General features: G+C 33.6%; 1 protein-coding gene and 1 long non-coding RNA gene across 11 annotated transcripts in view; one reads left to right on the top strand and one right to left on the bottom strand.

Annotated features, from left to right (window-relative positions):
* The window catches only part of Ccdc88a (coiled-coil and HOOK domain protein 88A), a 144,289-nt gene that overhangs the window by 17,833 nt on the left and 110,218 nt on the right, over positions 1-16,238 (bottom strand). For all 10 annotated transcript variants that reach the window (XM_004867264.4, XM_021246335.2, XM_021246327.2 and 7 more), the window contains exons 19-23: positions 9,338-9,499; positions 8,549-8,826; positions 8,189-8,332; positions 5,776-5,962; positions 2,936-3,081 (exon numbers count right to left, since the gene is read on the bottom strand). In XM_004867264.4, coding sequence (XP_004867321.1) covers positions 2,936-3,081; positions 5,776-5,962; positions 8,189-8,332; positions 8,549-8,826; positions 9,338-9,499 — 917 coding nt within the window. The remainder of the gene's footprint in view (positions 1-2,935; positions 3,082-5,775; positions 5,963-8,188; positions 8,333-8,548; positions 8,827-9,337; positions 9,500-16,238) is intronic.
* Positions 1-16,238, top strand: part of LOC110346144 (uncharacterized) — a 28,929-nt gene that overhangs the window by 11,377 nt on the left and 1,314 nt on the right. Inside the window, exon 3 of the long non-coding RNA XR_002389990.2 lies at positions 1,995-2,086. This is a non-coding gene — a long non-coding RNA (uncharacterized LOC110346144). The remainder of the gene's footprint in view (positions 1-1,994; positions 2,087-16,238) is intronic.

Genomic DNA, 16,238 nt, shown 5'->3' with positions numbered 1-16,238 from the left:
TGGGCTTAATTTACTTGTAAACAATTGTTTCTTAACCCCAGCAATAGATAAGTATATTACTTTTGTCACATTCTAGAGTATACTTTTGTGAGAGAGGGTCTTGCTATATTGCCCAGGCTGGCTCTGAACTCTTGATCTTCCAGCCTCAGCCTCCACAGTTCCATGCCCCACTGCACTCAGCTCCTCACCTCATGTTTATATTCTCAATAGTACTTTTTACATACAGAAACATCAATGATCATAGACCAAAGTATAGTGATCTCTCTTTAAAAAAAACTGCAATGCCAAAAAATACTATTTACTCAGTAAACATTTAGTGATCATTTACAAGGAGGAAGTTATCAGGTACAGCATATATGAAGATGAGTAATAACTAGCTCTACTTATGATACAGTGGGAGAGTGAAGATATGTAAATAATTATGAGGCAGTCAGCAGTACCAAAATAAAAGTACTGTGAAGTACAACAGAAACCTATAAAAAGGGAAATATTTTCATGTTGGAAGATCAAAGAAATCTGCATGAAGAAAAAGGCCAAATTATACAGACTAAAAGAGAAAGATAAGAAAGGTAAATTAAGCAGTTTAGCTTGAATACAGGAAGAGAGGAAGCAGACACTCTGTGTCTTAAGTTTTATGATTTTTCTCAAAAGGAAATCATATATTTTGACTTTTATTAAAGTAATATTATAAAATATTTTGCTTAAGGTACTTAAACCTTAAGGATACAGTAGTAACTTGGTTCACGAACTTAATTCTTTTTTTTTTGGTACTGGGGAATCAAACTTGGGACCTTGCACTTGGTGAGGCAGGTGGCAGAACCACTGAGCTAAATCCCCAGCCCACAAATTTAATTCTTTCCACGATTCTAGTCGCAGAATTCGGTTGCAACCAGAATTGTGGAACAGTTTCTGTGACCAGAATCATGAAAAAGAATTAAGCTCATGAACCAAAGTACCACTTTATATCACAAAGCCTGGAGATAAAGAAAGCATTCAGGACTCAGATGGGGCAGTCTAGTTGAGTAGGAAGGCTGATTTAGGGTGGTGAAACAGAGAGGAACTGATCTGAATCTACAGAAGCTGCTCTGTGAACAGACGTCAACAGTTATACCAACAACCACTTGGACCTCAAGTCTACAGATGGTTAAAAAATTGATGTCTATAGTACAAAAAAGGCCACAGCTCTCAATTCTATTCTTTTATCTGCTGAAACATGATTATGTTTTTCAACTTCTCTGTAATACCTATTCACTGTCACTTCTGCCAGAACTATGTAATAAGAGCCATTCAGCTATAAATGTCTGACATATAAGATGGATATTTGAAACTTAAATTCAGTAAGGCAGAATAGATAATAATATTTGGAAGTCAACTATATAGGCACAATCACTGAAAGAAATCCTAAAATTAATGTCATCAAGAATCAGAAAATTTCTCTTTCTCTTTCTTTCTCCCTGAACCCCGGTTTTTTAAGACAGGGTTTGCCATGTAGCTCAGGCTGGCTTTAAACTCATTAAGTAGCCCAGGTTGGCCTCAAACTTGCAATCCTTCCCCTCAGCCTTCCAAGTGCTGGAAGTACAGGCATGTACCACTATGTTTGGCCTAACGGTAAGAATACTAAGATAACAAAGCTCTGGCTAATGCCTATGGTTAAGGCACAGAAAACTAAAATACCAAGAGCTTTATATATATTCTGCACTACTTAACTTAAAATACCTCTTATGGCAGTGAGCAGAGAAATACATATCCCTAAAAATGCTGAAGATATAGTTCAAAGAGGCCATCTATGAAAATGAAATTTCTTTGAGGTTTATCTTAAAAGTTAATGCAAATACAAACTATATATTAACACAGAAACATTTCCTACCCCACATTCTGTAATAAAAATGATGCTTCAGAAAAACGTATTATGTTTTCTGGCTTCATGTGTACCCTGACTTATCATGTACATTAAGTCTGAAAACCAGAGAAATACTATTTCATTTATTTTTTAGGATAATCCTGAAAGTAGCTGTGATTATTTCTACTTTAGAGAGGAAGCTAATGATTGGAGAAATAAAATGACTTGTCCACAGTCATACAGACAGTAAGTTGAAGAACTGGGATATGAATCGGGAGCTGTTTGATTTCGACATCTGGCTATTTCTATTATATTTTGGTACTTTTCATTTTAGGGGCCAAAGGGAAGGAAAGAATTTAGTAAAGACTAATCATGGCATAATACAAAGACTACCCACTGAAGCACTCAGGCCCAAATCTTGAAGCATTAGCAGATTCCTATACTCTCTATGGTGACATAACTTATCAATAATTAAGCTGGCCAGTTTTATCTCTCAAAGTTCTCTTATAATTTGATCTCAACTTCATTGTATAGCATAGAAAAACTTTTGTGAATTGGTTCCTGTTTAGTCATTTCTCTACTGCTCCTTTTTCTTCAATCTGGCTCCAGAAAGAATAATTAGTTTTTAGGTCATATACCATACCACAAGATACTATCTTACCTCCAAGTTTTTGTATTAGTGTTCTCAAGGCCTGGTATGCCACCTCAAGGAAACTCTATTCTCACTGAACCTTCAAGTCTCAGCTCAGCTCAAGTCTTACTTCTGGAAAGTTTACCTTGCCTCTCTCAGAATAAGGCACTGTTTCCCTTATATTTGCTGTATTTCTATGGTTCCCTACACATACCTCCATTATAGAATTATTGTATTTAAACATACTTTTATTTATTGCTTTATATTACTAAATCTTTTCAAGCAGAACTTGTGTTTTCATGTTATTATTTCTGGTTTTTTAGCACAATGCCTCTAATGTGAGCACATATTGAAATAATGATACTGAAAATCAAGAAAAATGAGCATGAATTTTCTCTGTCACTGGGTATGGCAATGATAGCGTCATGAATAATATTTAAGAGTGTAAATTATTTGGTACCTACATGTACTGTCTTTGTTCAACATGAAAAAGATCCTTGCTTTCCATATTTTGCTCCAAAAGTGTTCTGTTTTGTAGCATTAATGTCTGAATTTGATCTAGTAGATGTCGATTTTCTTCTTCCAAATTCCCTTTAAGTTGGCTGAGCAGCTGTTTAAATACAAAATCTATTTTAAAACTTCACATTTAACATAAATAATCTGAAACATCTAAAATACATAAAGCATTCATGAAGACTTAAGTCTTCTACTGTTTGAACAATTAGATAACTATACTTTGATCCAAATTTGAATGATTATTTTAGTGATGAAAATAGCATTGGGTTATATGCTGTACACACATACTTTTTAAATTCCTACAAACATTGGGTCTAATATATAAAATAAATTATCTAGTTTCAAATACACTGCTTTTTATCTTCATATTTGTATAACTTAATTGTCAAAAAGCTAGATTCAAATCTCTGACATTCTATTTAAGTAGCTAAGAACTAACTGTTGGGACATATAAATTCTCAAATATATAAAATAAGGATAGCTCCGTAACCCACCAAGATTGTTACAAGGATTAAATAATTCATTTAAAGTATCTGGGAGTATATACAGTAGATACTTAATAAATCTGCTTCTTCTCCCAACCACTATTTCAAGAAAGTTTAAGTTTGTGTTTAGTTTTTGGGATTTCATCAAGGACAGTCAGGTAATTTAGTCAATAATTATTACTGGCAAGTTTGGGCTTTTTCTATGCAGTTAGTAGAAACTGGAAATATGCCCTAGATAGGCCAAAAGTTTTGAGAGAAGTCAGAAAGCCCAAAGCAATGATTCAAAATTTAGCATCACTTTTAGAACAGATTTCTGGGCCTTAGCATTTGAATTCATCAGGTGTGGAATGAAGTGCAGAGATGTAAACAGTATTAAACAGAAAAACGCAAAAAACACATACCTCTCATAACCATTACTCTTCCCTCTCCCCAGAAGGAGAAATTTTTGGAAATTTCTCAAAAGGTACAAAAAATCAGGAAGAATGATACTATGAATAACTAAACAACTACCTAGATCCATAACTGTCAATATTGTATTGTGTTCAGTTTAATTATATATTATCACATTGAAATATATGTGGTAGATTCATTTAAAAATGGAATGCATTTATTTATTCTCTTCCCTACCTATACTTTCTTGCAATATGACTATTCACTCTTCCCATCAAACAGTGGAATCTATTTTTCCTCTTCTTGAATTTAGAATGCTTTTGGTGAAGAAAAAGTGGGAGTGATTATGTTGGAAGTTCCCAGCCTAGGCCTCAAGAGGCTTTGTGTGTTTCCAGTGGGTCTACTGGAATCCTCTTAGGAAGGAGGAGGAGTTAACTTCAGATGCAGAAGCAAACCCCTGGCCTACACATCAGTGAGGTGGATCAGCATATCTGTTTCACCAATCCACAGACTCTTGAGCAAAAAGAATGTTCATTACCTCTGAGGTTTTATTGTTGTTTTTTTTTTTTTTTTTTTTTTTTTGGTACCGGGGATCAAACTCAGGTCCTTCCGCTTGCGAGGCAGGCGCCAGAACCACTGAGCTACATCCCCGGCCCAGGTTTTATGGTTGTTATAGAACATTATGATGTCAAAAGACAACTGATGAGACATATATACAGAAAAAGAGAAAAAATTTAAGTGTATATACAGCTAAGTGAATTATCTCAAAGTTAACACATATCTTAAATCAGCACACAATCAAGAAACAGAACATTAGTCATATTCCAGAAATACTGTTGTGCTAACCTCCACTCACCATCCCTTCCTGAGTTTATCATCCTGACCTCTTACACCACAAATTTATTTTTCAACCTTCTCTATATCTTACCATTACATGACTTTCCCCAAAAGTTAACATTTGACCCACATTGTGATAGTCAAGTAGAGATGAATCAGTAGTCAGGGCTCACTGAGCTACATCACTAGCTCTTTTTTTTTCATTTTGAGACAGAGTCTTGCTAAGTTATTAAGTTACTCAGACTGGGCTCAAACTTGAGATCTTCCAGCCTCAACCTCCCAGAGTGGTAGGATTACAAGCATGTGCCACCACACCTGGCTGTCATGGGGCTTTTCTGTGCTCTGCTCTAAACAAGTCAGTCTATTCCAGTAGCAAAACTGCTGGTTTTTAAAGCTTGCCCCATGCTCTGTCAGAATGACTAGGTATTTGAGCCATGGGAGGGAAAGAAAAAGAGAATGCAAAATATAAAAATGTCTCAGTCAACCATAGTTACTCCCAAAGTTGAATGGCTTTTCTTTAATAAATGCCTTTTAGCTTAAATACTAGAGTCCTAAAATGGTTGTTTTTGAGATTTCTGACCAATTTTACTGTTTCTTTGTGGAGCTGATTTACTAGGTTCCTCTACCATTCCAGAAATAAACCATCTTAACTATATTTTATTTAGACTTTTATAAATTATTGGTAGAATGAATGCTCTGAACTTTCTGAGTTTTGCTGGGTAAATTATATGCTTTTCAAACCAATTTATCTTTCTACTGGCTTGTAATTTCACTTCAGAGCACACAATGGTGTTTTCATTAAAGAAGCACAAAATTTTACAATTTTCAAAGTATATGGGCATATAAATTTAAACTATAAAATAAACCATTAAAAAAATTTAAACTATTGTTTAAAAATGATGAAATCAGTGATACAGTTTTTCTGAGTTGTGAATCTCAGTGATCCACGATCAATTCTTTTAGGAGCATTCCATTAAGTATATACTGCAACTGCTATTATAATATGATTATTTACTTTTTGGGAATGTTTTGATACTACAGGAAGGAAATAGTAACTTAAACTTGTTCAGGCTTACCTCACATTGGTTATTCAGCTTTGTGGATGTGATATCCAGTTGCTGGTATTGTTCCTTTAGCTTTGAAAATTCAGCTTCTAATCTTGTTTGTTCCAGTTTAGAATTATTTAGGAGACTTTTCAAGTTTTTATGGTCAGTTTGTAAAACTTCAGTCTCTTTTAAAAGCTGACTATATGTATGATTCAACCTATAGTTACAAGCAATGATAGAAATAGAATTAGATTCTCTTAATAGCTTTGGTTCCATTTACACAATGTGAAAATGCTATAAATAACACTCAGATATATTTAGAGAATAAAGATTCTTTATTAGTTATGAATTTGAAGAATGTTTCCTTCCCGTGAAAACAAGATTTAAAAAATTCTCAGTATCATTTAACTTTAAAGTATGTCAAAAAATGAATACAAATTTACCACATAAATTTAAAGCCTTAATAAAAATTTTAGATCAGTGGTCCCCAACTTTTGTGGCATCATGGACTGGTTTCATGGAAGACAATTTTTTCAAGGACTGGGAAGGGTGGGGGAGTGGTTTTGGGATGGTTAAAGCATATTACATTTATTGTGCATTTTGTTTTAATTATTATTACATTAGTTTCTCATAAGGGGTGTGTAACCCAGATCCTTTGCAGGAGCATTTCACAGTAGGGTTCACGTTGCTTTGAGGATCTAATGCCTCTGTTGATGTGACAGGAGGCAGAGCTCAGGCAGTAATGGGAACAATAGGGAGGCTGCTGTAAATGCAGATTTAAGCTTTGCTTGTTTGCCTGCTGCTCACCTCTTGCTGTGCAGACTGGTTTCTAACAGGCCACAGACCAGTACCAGGTCCCAGGCCTGTTAAGGACCCCTGTTTTTGATTAAAGGACAAAAGAAGAGAGCAGTCCAGTTTTGATTTCACAGAGAATTCAGATTCTAAAATTCATCATGAAACAAAGATGAGATCAAGAGAATAAATAAATCCAGCATGAAATACTATGTCAATGTGCTGGCTGATAACTGATACATACAGGTTTAACCAAATTTTAGTTGCTGAGATTTTTGCACATGTAGAAAATTCTTTCTATTTATGTAATCCCCAGTTATTATTTCATAAAATCAAGCTCTAGGTTTTTGATCCCAAAATTTAACTTCAAGACAAGCAAAATTCATTGATCTATAAGGACAGGGACTAACAAACTTTCTCTAAAGGACCAGAGAAAATATATATTTATGGCTCTGTGGACCACAACAGTGTCTGTAGTATGCTCCTTTTCTTCCATCTCACCAATCCTTTAAAATATAAAAACTTCTTAGTTTGGGGGCTGTACTGAAAGAGACAGCAAGCTGGATTCGGCCAACTGCACTGGCTGTTATTTGCTAATCTCTATGTTGTAGCATTCAGTTCAGGAACTCACAAAAAAGGGGACAACCAAACAAAACAAACTCTTGTTCAGGACTGTCCTTGTTTAGAACATCTAACAGTTTACCTCAATTCATTCCTTAAAGAATTTAAGTCTGCTTATAAAAATCATGACTATTAAGGTTTTTTTTAAAAAATTAAGACTTGGATAAAAAGAAAACCAAAATGGCAAAACCAGAAACATACTGTGAATAGGCTAAATCAATGAATGAATGTATGCCATGAGTCTGACCTCAATTACACACACAGCTACATACCGGATCAACACTCATGACAATCAAAATTTTTCCTACTGATATTTCATAGGAGTGGGGAGAATAGGTAATACAAAGAGATAATAAAGTCCTTAATAGCTTTATGGTAAATGTTAAACAGTGCTGAGTTTTTTATACTATCCTTTAAAACTTTAATACCAAACTATAAGTTCAGTGAACACAATTCTAAGTGGGCAGTTTTTGATTTTTCAAGGCTTTCAATTAAAATATAACTGCCCTTTGACAATTAAGACCATTAATGGATAAGAAAAGTAAAACTGTAAGTACAAATAAATTAGTCTGGAAATTATTAGGCTGTTCATTTGTAGCAATTTCAAAAGACAAGAATTAGGATATTAGACTAGTGAAAAGACAGACAATTAGGTTTAATTACATTCTATATCAATAAAGTATATAAATGTGTGATCACAATGTATACCTAAAATGTACCAATAAACAATGAAAAAAAGCTCATCAGGTATACAAATTTTGATAATATAACTTAAAATCTTAATTAACTGAACAGAAAAGGAATGAGAGACAACAGGAGAATTAGGTTTTTGTTTGAGTGATTCTCTAACTGCATAATTTTGTTATTTAATTACTACTCTGGGTTTAAAAAAATGTTTTTTAAAGGATCTATATCAAATATATTGGGCTTTATTTTTAAAATCACATTCAAAATCAGGGGTGCTAAATTAGGGTTAGCATGTATTTCAGATATAAGGAATATAGAATTAAAATATATAAGTATTTGTTACCTATCATTTTCACCACAAAGTTTCTTGTACTCTGCAGCTACCGTCTCATGTTTTTTATTTTCAAGCAGCATTTTTTCCTGCTCTACTTTGAGCATTTTTTCCAAATCTTCCAATTGTCCCTTCTGTTTTAATAACTGATTGTAACTGGGGAAAGAAAGTTAAGTATGGGTTTATATTTTCAAAAAATTTTAGAAATAAAGGAGACAAGAGTAATTTAGTAACACCTATGACAAAGCACATGAATTTATATAAATTTCCTTCATAAACTGCCTCTGAGATGTGTTTAACATACAAAATTTATTTTAGTACCTGGAGAAAATTTGTTTTAAATTAGTAACACCACAAAATATAATAAATTACCGGTCTTCAAGGTCTTTATGTTCTGCCTCAAGATTTTTGTGGGCAGACTTTAGAGTTCCATGTTTAGAGATGAGAGATTCATACTCTGAAGCCTGCCTTTCATGAAGAAGTTCTAGCTTTTCATGATCTTTGATAAGAGAATCATAGAGAGATTTCAAGTCTTCTCGTTCTTTGATTATAGATTCATTTTCATTTTCTAAGGAAGACTGTTGAATTAGAAGCTGTGCATTCTGGTTCATAAGTGAAGTACTTTGGGAATTAAGGGTGGAATTTTCAACCTGTAAGAATACATATTAACAGACAGAAGAGAAACAGTTCATGTTGTTCTTTAAAAATCAACTAAAGGTTTTAACTTTAATAACTTAAGGAAACTTTAATGAGGTAATAGATTTATTCATATTATACTGGGAAATTTTGGGTTTTACTTTCCCAAATAAGGTGACCATTTAATTTTTGGAGGTACTACATACACATACAGATGTACATATTTACATATATACATTATATATGTTTTGGGTTTTTTTTAATGAAGGTAATCACTAACTACTTATCATAAAGTAAATAAAATCATCTGTAATTCTCTGTATCTTGAGGTGAATTTATTAATATTTAGAGGCTCTGACATGTAAAAATGCTAGTATTTGACAGTTTGGCAAGGAAGTAAAAAATTTTCATTTATTTCAATTAATCATTAAATTCACTCACTGAGAATGTTTATATGGCTAACCTTCCTTATTTTAATAGCATAACTCAAGAATTTGGCATATCCCCAAAATATTACATTACAACCTGAAGCTTGGCATTCTGTGTTTGAAGAGTGGTATTCTGTTCCTGTAATGACACTGTCTGCTTCTGAAGTGCAAGAATCTGAGCCTGCAAATTATTGTTCTGTGTTTCAAGCTGCTTCAGTTGAGTTTTCAATGCTTGCTTCTCTGCTTGCAGTGTAGCATTCTTTAAAAAATAGACCACAAAAATTAAAATTAAAAATAGTATCAAACATTTCCTTAATAAGATACCGGTATTTTGTTCAATGAGCATTTATTACTATTATAATTCAAAAAGAATATTCAATAATTTTTATAAATTCCCCTTTTATCCTAACTTATAAACAGAATTTAATCTAATAAACAGCCAATAATACTAAATCTTTAATATACCATTGTGCATGTGCTGTTTGCTTTATAATGTCCTACAAATAAAATATTCCAGCATGAATAGAGTTATTAACACAAGAAAGTAGATTAAGATTGTCAGATTCATGGTTATAATACTGCTCAAAGTATGAAGTGGGGCTGCATCCACCTATAAGGGTTTGCCCTTTCTCCTTATTCAAAGGCAAACGTATATACAGGTGAGTGGGAGTCCCGGAGATTGCAGCAAAACTAAGTATTTTACAAACAAATATTTGGAGGTTTACAGAAACAATCTTAACGCTGTTTAAAACATTTAGTCCATAACAGATCTAAGAGATATTACATATTAAAAAAAATTTTTTTATTAGTACGTTTAAAGTACATGATTATATTCATCATAGGGAGTTGACACATGTACATAACACATCTTAATTCTTTTTATTTCTCAATCTCTATCCCTCCCTTACCCTTCCTATTTGGAAAAGGTCTATCTCCCTATTTCCTATTATCTGTCTTTTATTTTGGTCTTTATTTATACTTTGAGTTTCTTATGTAAGAGGAACCACGCAATATTTAAGCTTGTGTCTCTGATTTATCTCACTTAACATTATGGTTTCAAGGTGCATCCATTTTTCCTACAAATGACTTAGAAATTTATTTTTCTTTATGGTAGACTAATACTCTATTGTGTGCAAATACCACATTTTCTTTATTCATTAATCTGAAGGATCTAGATGCAGCTTCCAAGATTTAGCTGTTATGAATTATACTGCTATAAACATGCATATGCATGTATCATGTAATATGGTATCTTTAACTCTTTTGGAAGACACCTAGAAGGGGTTGGAGCAAATGGAATTGCTAGTTTTAATTTTCTGAAGAAACTCCATACTGATTTCTATAATGGTTGCACTAGTTTACACTCCAACCAAAAATGAAGAAGAGTTCTTTCCCTTCCAACACCCTCACCAGCATTTATTATTTCACTTCTTGATGACAGCCATTCTTTCTAAAGTAAGATGAAATGTCAGTGTTGATTTGATTTACATTTTTCTAATGGCCAGAGATGTTGGACATTTTTATTTTCATGTATTTATTGGCCATTTGTACTTCTTCTGAGAAGGGTCTAACTCATTTCAGTTTCCTATTTTTTGATAGGGTCATTCAATTTGAGGGGTCTAGTTTTTTTCCACTTTTTAATATATTCTAGATATCAGGACTCTGCTTGAGGACTAACTGGCAAAATTTTTTTCCATTCTGTTGTCTGCTGTGCAGAAACTTTTTAATTTGATATAATTGTTACTTGTTGATTGATGTTATTTCTTGTGCAATTGGGGTACTCTTCAGAAAAACCTTGTCTAGGCCTGTCTTCAACAGGTTTAGTTATTTTATCTTCCAGTTGATTGTTTCTGCTTTAATATTTAGATCTTTGACCCATTTTGATTTTACTTTAGTACCTGGCAGGAGATGTGGGCCTAGATTCAATCTTATATACATGGATAGCCAGTTTTCCAAGCACCATTTGTTAAAGAGGCTATCTTTTCTTCAGAGTATGTTTTCTGCCACTTCATCAAAGATCAGATGGCTAAATGTGCCTTGGGTTGTTTCTATATCCTCTATTCTGTTCCATTGACCCACATGTCTGTACTAGGGCCAACTACACTATTTTTATCACTGTAGCTTTGTAATACAATTTGAAATCTGGGATTATGATGCCTCCTGCTTTGTTCTTGTTGCTCAGGATTGCTTCTGCTATTGTGGGTTGTTTCTGGGACTACATGAATTTTAACTGAGATTTGTTTTATTTCATTATGCAAGCACTGCTGTTGGTATTTTGATTAGGACTGCATTAAATCTATATATATCTTTTGGTATATAGCCATTTTTGACAGTATTGGTTTGTCTATCCAGCAACAGGGGACATCTTTCCATTTTCTGATGTCTTCTTTGATCTCCTTTTTCAGAGTATAGTAGTTTTCATTTTATAGTTTCTTCACTTTCTTGGTTAGGTTAGTCCCTAAGCATTTAATTTTCTTGATGCTACTGTGAATGGTATTGTTTTCTTAATTTCCATCTTGGTGAATTCATTATTGGTATTCAGGAACAATACTGATTTCTGTGCACTGACATTATATCCTGCTACATTACTGAGTAATGTTATTAATTCCAGGTGTCTCTTAGTGGTATTCTTTGGGTCTTCTATGTAAAGGATTAGGTCATCTGCAAATAATAATTAAGACTTCTTTCTTTCCCATATGTATACCTTTTATTTCTTTCTCTGGCCTTATTGCTCTGCTAGTATTCTGAGTACTATACTGAACAAGAGTGATGAGAATGGACATTTTTATCTTGTTCCTGATTTTAGGGAAAGCTTTCAGCTTTCCCCGATTTAATATAATGTTGGTAATAAGTTTATCATAAATGGCTCCTATTAAATTGAGGTATCTTCTTGGTTCAGTTTTGGTAATTTTCATACACACTATGTAAAATTCTTCTGGATTTTCCATTTTCTGAAGTACAGGTTTTCAAAGTAGTTATTAATAATCTTCAGGATTTTGCAATGTATGCTGAGATTTTGCCATTTTCATTTCTAATTGTATTGATACGGATCTTGTCTTTTTTGGGTAAGCATATGGAACTAAGAGATTGTCTATATTGTTTACTCTTTTGAAGCACTTCAATGACTTTTTTTATGTTTCAATTTCAGTAATTTCTTCTCTGATCTTCTTTCCTTGTACTAGCTTTGAATTTGTATTCTTGTTCTTCTAGGATGTGGAGGTGCGTTATTAGGTTATTTAGGATCACTCTTTTTCTGATGTGGACATGCACAGCTATAAACTTCCCTCTCAGGACTGCTTTCATTGTGTCCCATGGGTTCTGCTATGTTCTACTGACATTATCATGTTGTTCTAGAAATTGTTTAATTTCCTTCTCTTTTTGTTGGTACCAGAGATTGAACTCAGGACCTTGTGTTTGTGAGGCAGGCGGCGGAACCACTGAGCTAAATCCCTAGCCCAAAATTGTTTAATTTCTTCCCAGATTTATTTTCTGACCCAGCGATTATTCAAGAGTGTATTATTTAATTTTCACGTTTGTATAATTTAGTTTTTTGCCATTGATTTCTAGTTTCATTGTGCTATGATCTGATAATATGCACGGGATAATTTTGATTCTTTTGCATTTACTTAACCATGTTTTTTATTGGTCTGTGAAAGTTCTTTGTGACGCTGAGAATATATATTCTGTTGCTGTTGGGTGGAACACTCTGTATACATCCATTAAGTCCTTTTGTTCAAAAGGTTTGATTCAACTCTGATATTTCTTTGGTTTTTTGTCTAGTTGATCTATTTGTGACAGAGGGGAATTGGGGTCCCCCACTATAATTGTGTTGATGTTTATCTGATCTTGTGTCCAATAGTGTTTGTTTTAAAAGTTAGACTGCATATGTTTCTAATTGTTGTCTCTTCCTGTTCAATTGCTCCCTTAACCAACACTGTAGCAACCTTTTTTGCTTGTCTGATCAGTTTTGGCTTGAAGCCCACTTTGTTTGAAAATAAAATAGCTACTGCCACTTGTTTTCATGCTCCTGTTATATGGAATAGTTTTCCATCCTTTGAGTTTTAGTCTAGGAATTTACTTTTGGGTCAAGCATGTTTCTTGTGATAAGTACCATTTGGGTTTTTTTTTTGATCCAGCCAGTTGATCTGTGTCTTTTGACGGGGGATTTGAGACCATTCACATTGACTTACTGCTGAATGGTACTGACTTATTCCTGTCATTGCACTATTTTCCCGTTGCTAAATCCTTTTTTTCACACTATCTGTTGAAACTACTCACTCTACCCGGTATACTTATTCTGTTAGATGTTTTGGCATTGCTGGCTTCCTTGTCTCTTTTTAGGATATCCTTGACAGCTTTTTTGTATTGGTTTCATGGTCAAGAACTTCTTAAGGTGTTGGTTCTTTTTTTTTTTAATGGAAAGATCTTACATCTGCATCAATTTTGAAAGATAGTTTTGCAGGATATATTAGTCTGGCCTTTAAGGTTTGTGTTGATCTGACTCCTGTAATTCTTTTTTTTGGTACCAGGGATCGAACTTGGGTTCTTGTGCTTGCGCAGCAGGCGGCGAAACCACTGAGCTAAATCCCTGGCCCTGACTCCTGTAATTCTAATGGGTTTATCTTTATAAGTCATTGTTACTTTTCTCTAATAGATATTAAGATTCTGTCCTTGTGTTGTACTTCTGGAATTTTGATTGTGATGTGTCCTGGAGTTGTTCTTTTCTGATCATGGCTATCTGTAGTACTATACACCTTGTTTATCTGTATATGTTAAGTTCTTTCCCTATACTTGAATGTTTTCTGCTATTATTTCTGTGAACACATTTTAAAAAATGCTATATATGCTGTCTTTTGATTTTTCACAAGTTCCAAATAAACTTAGTCTTCTTTGTATCCTCTAGCAGCTGCTGAATCCATTCTCTCTGTTCTCTTGTTTTTAAGGTATCTTTAAGTATATGGAAACATGCATGAGCACTATCTCCTAGTTCTGATACTGTTAAGTTGGTTTATCTCCTAGATTTGTTTGGTACATTTTCGTGTAATTCTTTAAAAATTGGTTCTTTATGTTTTGTATCACTTTGTTTAGCTCAGCTAGCTTTTTATTAGTGTCTTCTATAAGCTTGCTATCATTTTATCAAGTCCATTATCTGTTTAGTTATATTATCTTTGTGTTCACCAAGAAGCTTACTGATGTGTGTGTGTGTGTGTGTGTGTGTGTGTGTGTGTGTGTGTGTTCTGGTCTCCTCTTTAGTCATTTGGTACAATTCAGCTATTTGGCTTTTGATTTCCTCCTCTCTGATGCCCTATGGGTCAGCTTTGGAGCCATTCTGTTCCTTTTCTCTCATGTTTCTGGGTTTTTTTTCTTTATTTTGAGGCAGCGTCTCACCGTGTAGTTCAGGGTGTCCTCGAACTATGTAGCCAAGGCTGGCTTCAAATTTGAGATGTTACCCCTGCCTCAGCCTTCTAAGTGCTGCAAAGTACAGGCGTGCACCACCATGCCCAGCAATTTTATTTTTTTATTCTTTTGCTGAGGTTTACAAGTTGATTATAGTGGAAAGATTTTGAACTGTAGTATTGTTGATGACATGAAGACAAAACAAATATTGGCATACAGAAAAAAAAAATAGCAACAACCATGTGGCCCTGGCAATAGAAATAAAATCAGCAATAATAAAGTCAAATATGAACTGGATAACTATAAGAACCAAAAAAGCTACCACTGTACAACCCTGAACAATAGAAAAGAGATCTGTTAACTTTAATATAAACACAAAGACAAACCAATATTGACACACAGGAAATATCTACTAATGCCACAACTAAATCACCATTAACAATAGAAAAGAATTCAACAATAATAGCACAGAGTCAACTAGATATCTCAAGACTAATAAAGCTTAATAGTAATATAAAGATGGCAGGAGTGGGGAGGAGGAAAATGAAAGAAGTAAAGTTTGAAAAACAGCCGGGGATTTAGCTCAGTGGTTCCACCGCCTGTCTCACCAGCCCAAGTTCCCGAGTTCGATCCCCCGTACCAAAAAAAGAAAGAACAACAAATGCAAAGTGAGGAGAGAAAAATAAAAGTAAGATGTTACATATTTTCTTTATTCATTTCATGGTACAAACAATCACTAAAACTATTACAACTGTAGGACTTCTGGAGTATAGCCAAACAAAACGCATCATTTTCAGATTTTTAAGTACGCAAGGTGATATTTTAATTTTATGGTTAAACAAGTGAATGACTACACAATAGATAATTTTTTAATGTGATAGACATTAAAATGCCTCACATGGATATTATATATTCAAGATTATTTACATATTAAATTTCATTAAAAAGAAATTAGCATCAAAATGTACAAAGATTCTACCAGAAAATTGAAAGAAAACTTTAATATACAAAAGGCCCATAATTGGCTTCTCACTGCAATATGCATGTTACAACTGACTCACAACAGAGCATTCTCATCTCTATTAGGAGACAAAAGTTAATTCACTTTCATATTATATACGCTACATGTCACTGAATAAAAGGCAGATCATGATTTGATCTCCATACTATACCATAAAATCAAAATGGAAAAAGCAAACTGCTTCGAGATAAGTTTTAATATCTCAGAGAAGAAAAAATTTAGAAAGAAAAAGTACAATGTTAGCCAATATAATACTGGCAAATACACCAAAATTACCAGTTTATAATAAGGCTAACCATCTTTACAACCCTATTATCTAAAATGACTAAAACATGACAAGCAAGTAATTTTTTTCCAATAAAAACACATGTGTAAATACCAAATAATTTCTCTGGTGTGAGAAACTGAAAGTGTAAATAAGGATCAAAATGTATACTAGATAATGTGAAATAAGAAGAAAAGGTCCAAAGGGGAGGGGTAAGGGAGAGGGGTAGGGGAAAGGAAAGAAGCGAAAGGAATAAATATGAGAAAAGGAAAAAACAGAAACAAAGTCTTTGTAAATAGGAAGGGGTGGAGGGGG

Source organism: Heterocephalus glaber, unplaced genomic scaffold, assembly GCF_053883595.1.
Source record: "Heterocephalus glaber isolate CG9 unplaced genomic scaffold, H.glaber_assembly_v1.0 deba00001457, whole genome shotgun sequence".
Lineage (NCBI taxonomy): Eukaryota > Metazoa > Chordata > Mammalia > Rodentia > Bathyergidae > Heterocephalus > Heterocephalus glaber.
The sequence above is the reverse complement of the archived record's forward strand: the minus strand, read 5'-3'. Positions and strand labels throughout refer to the sequence as shown.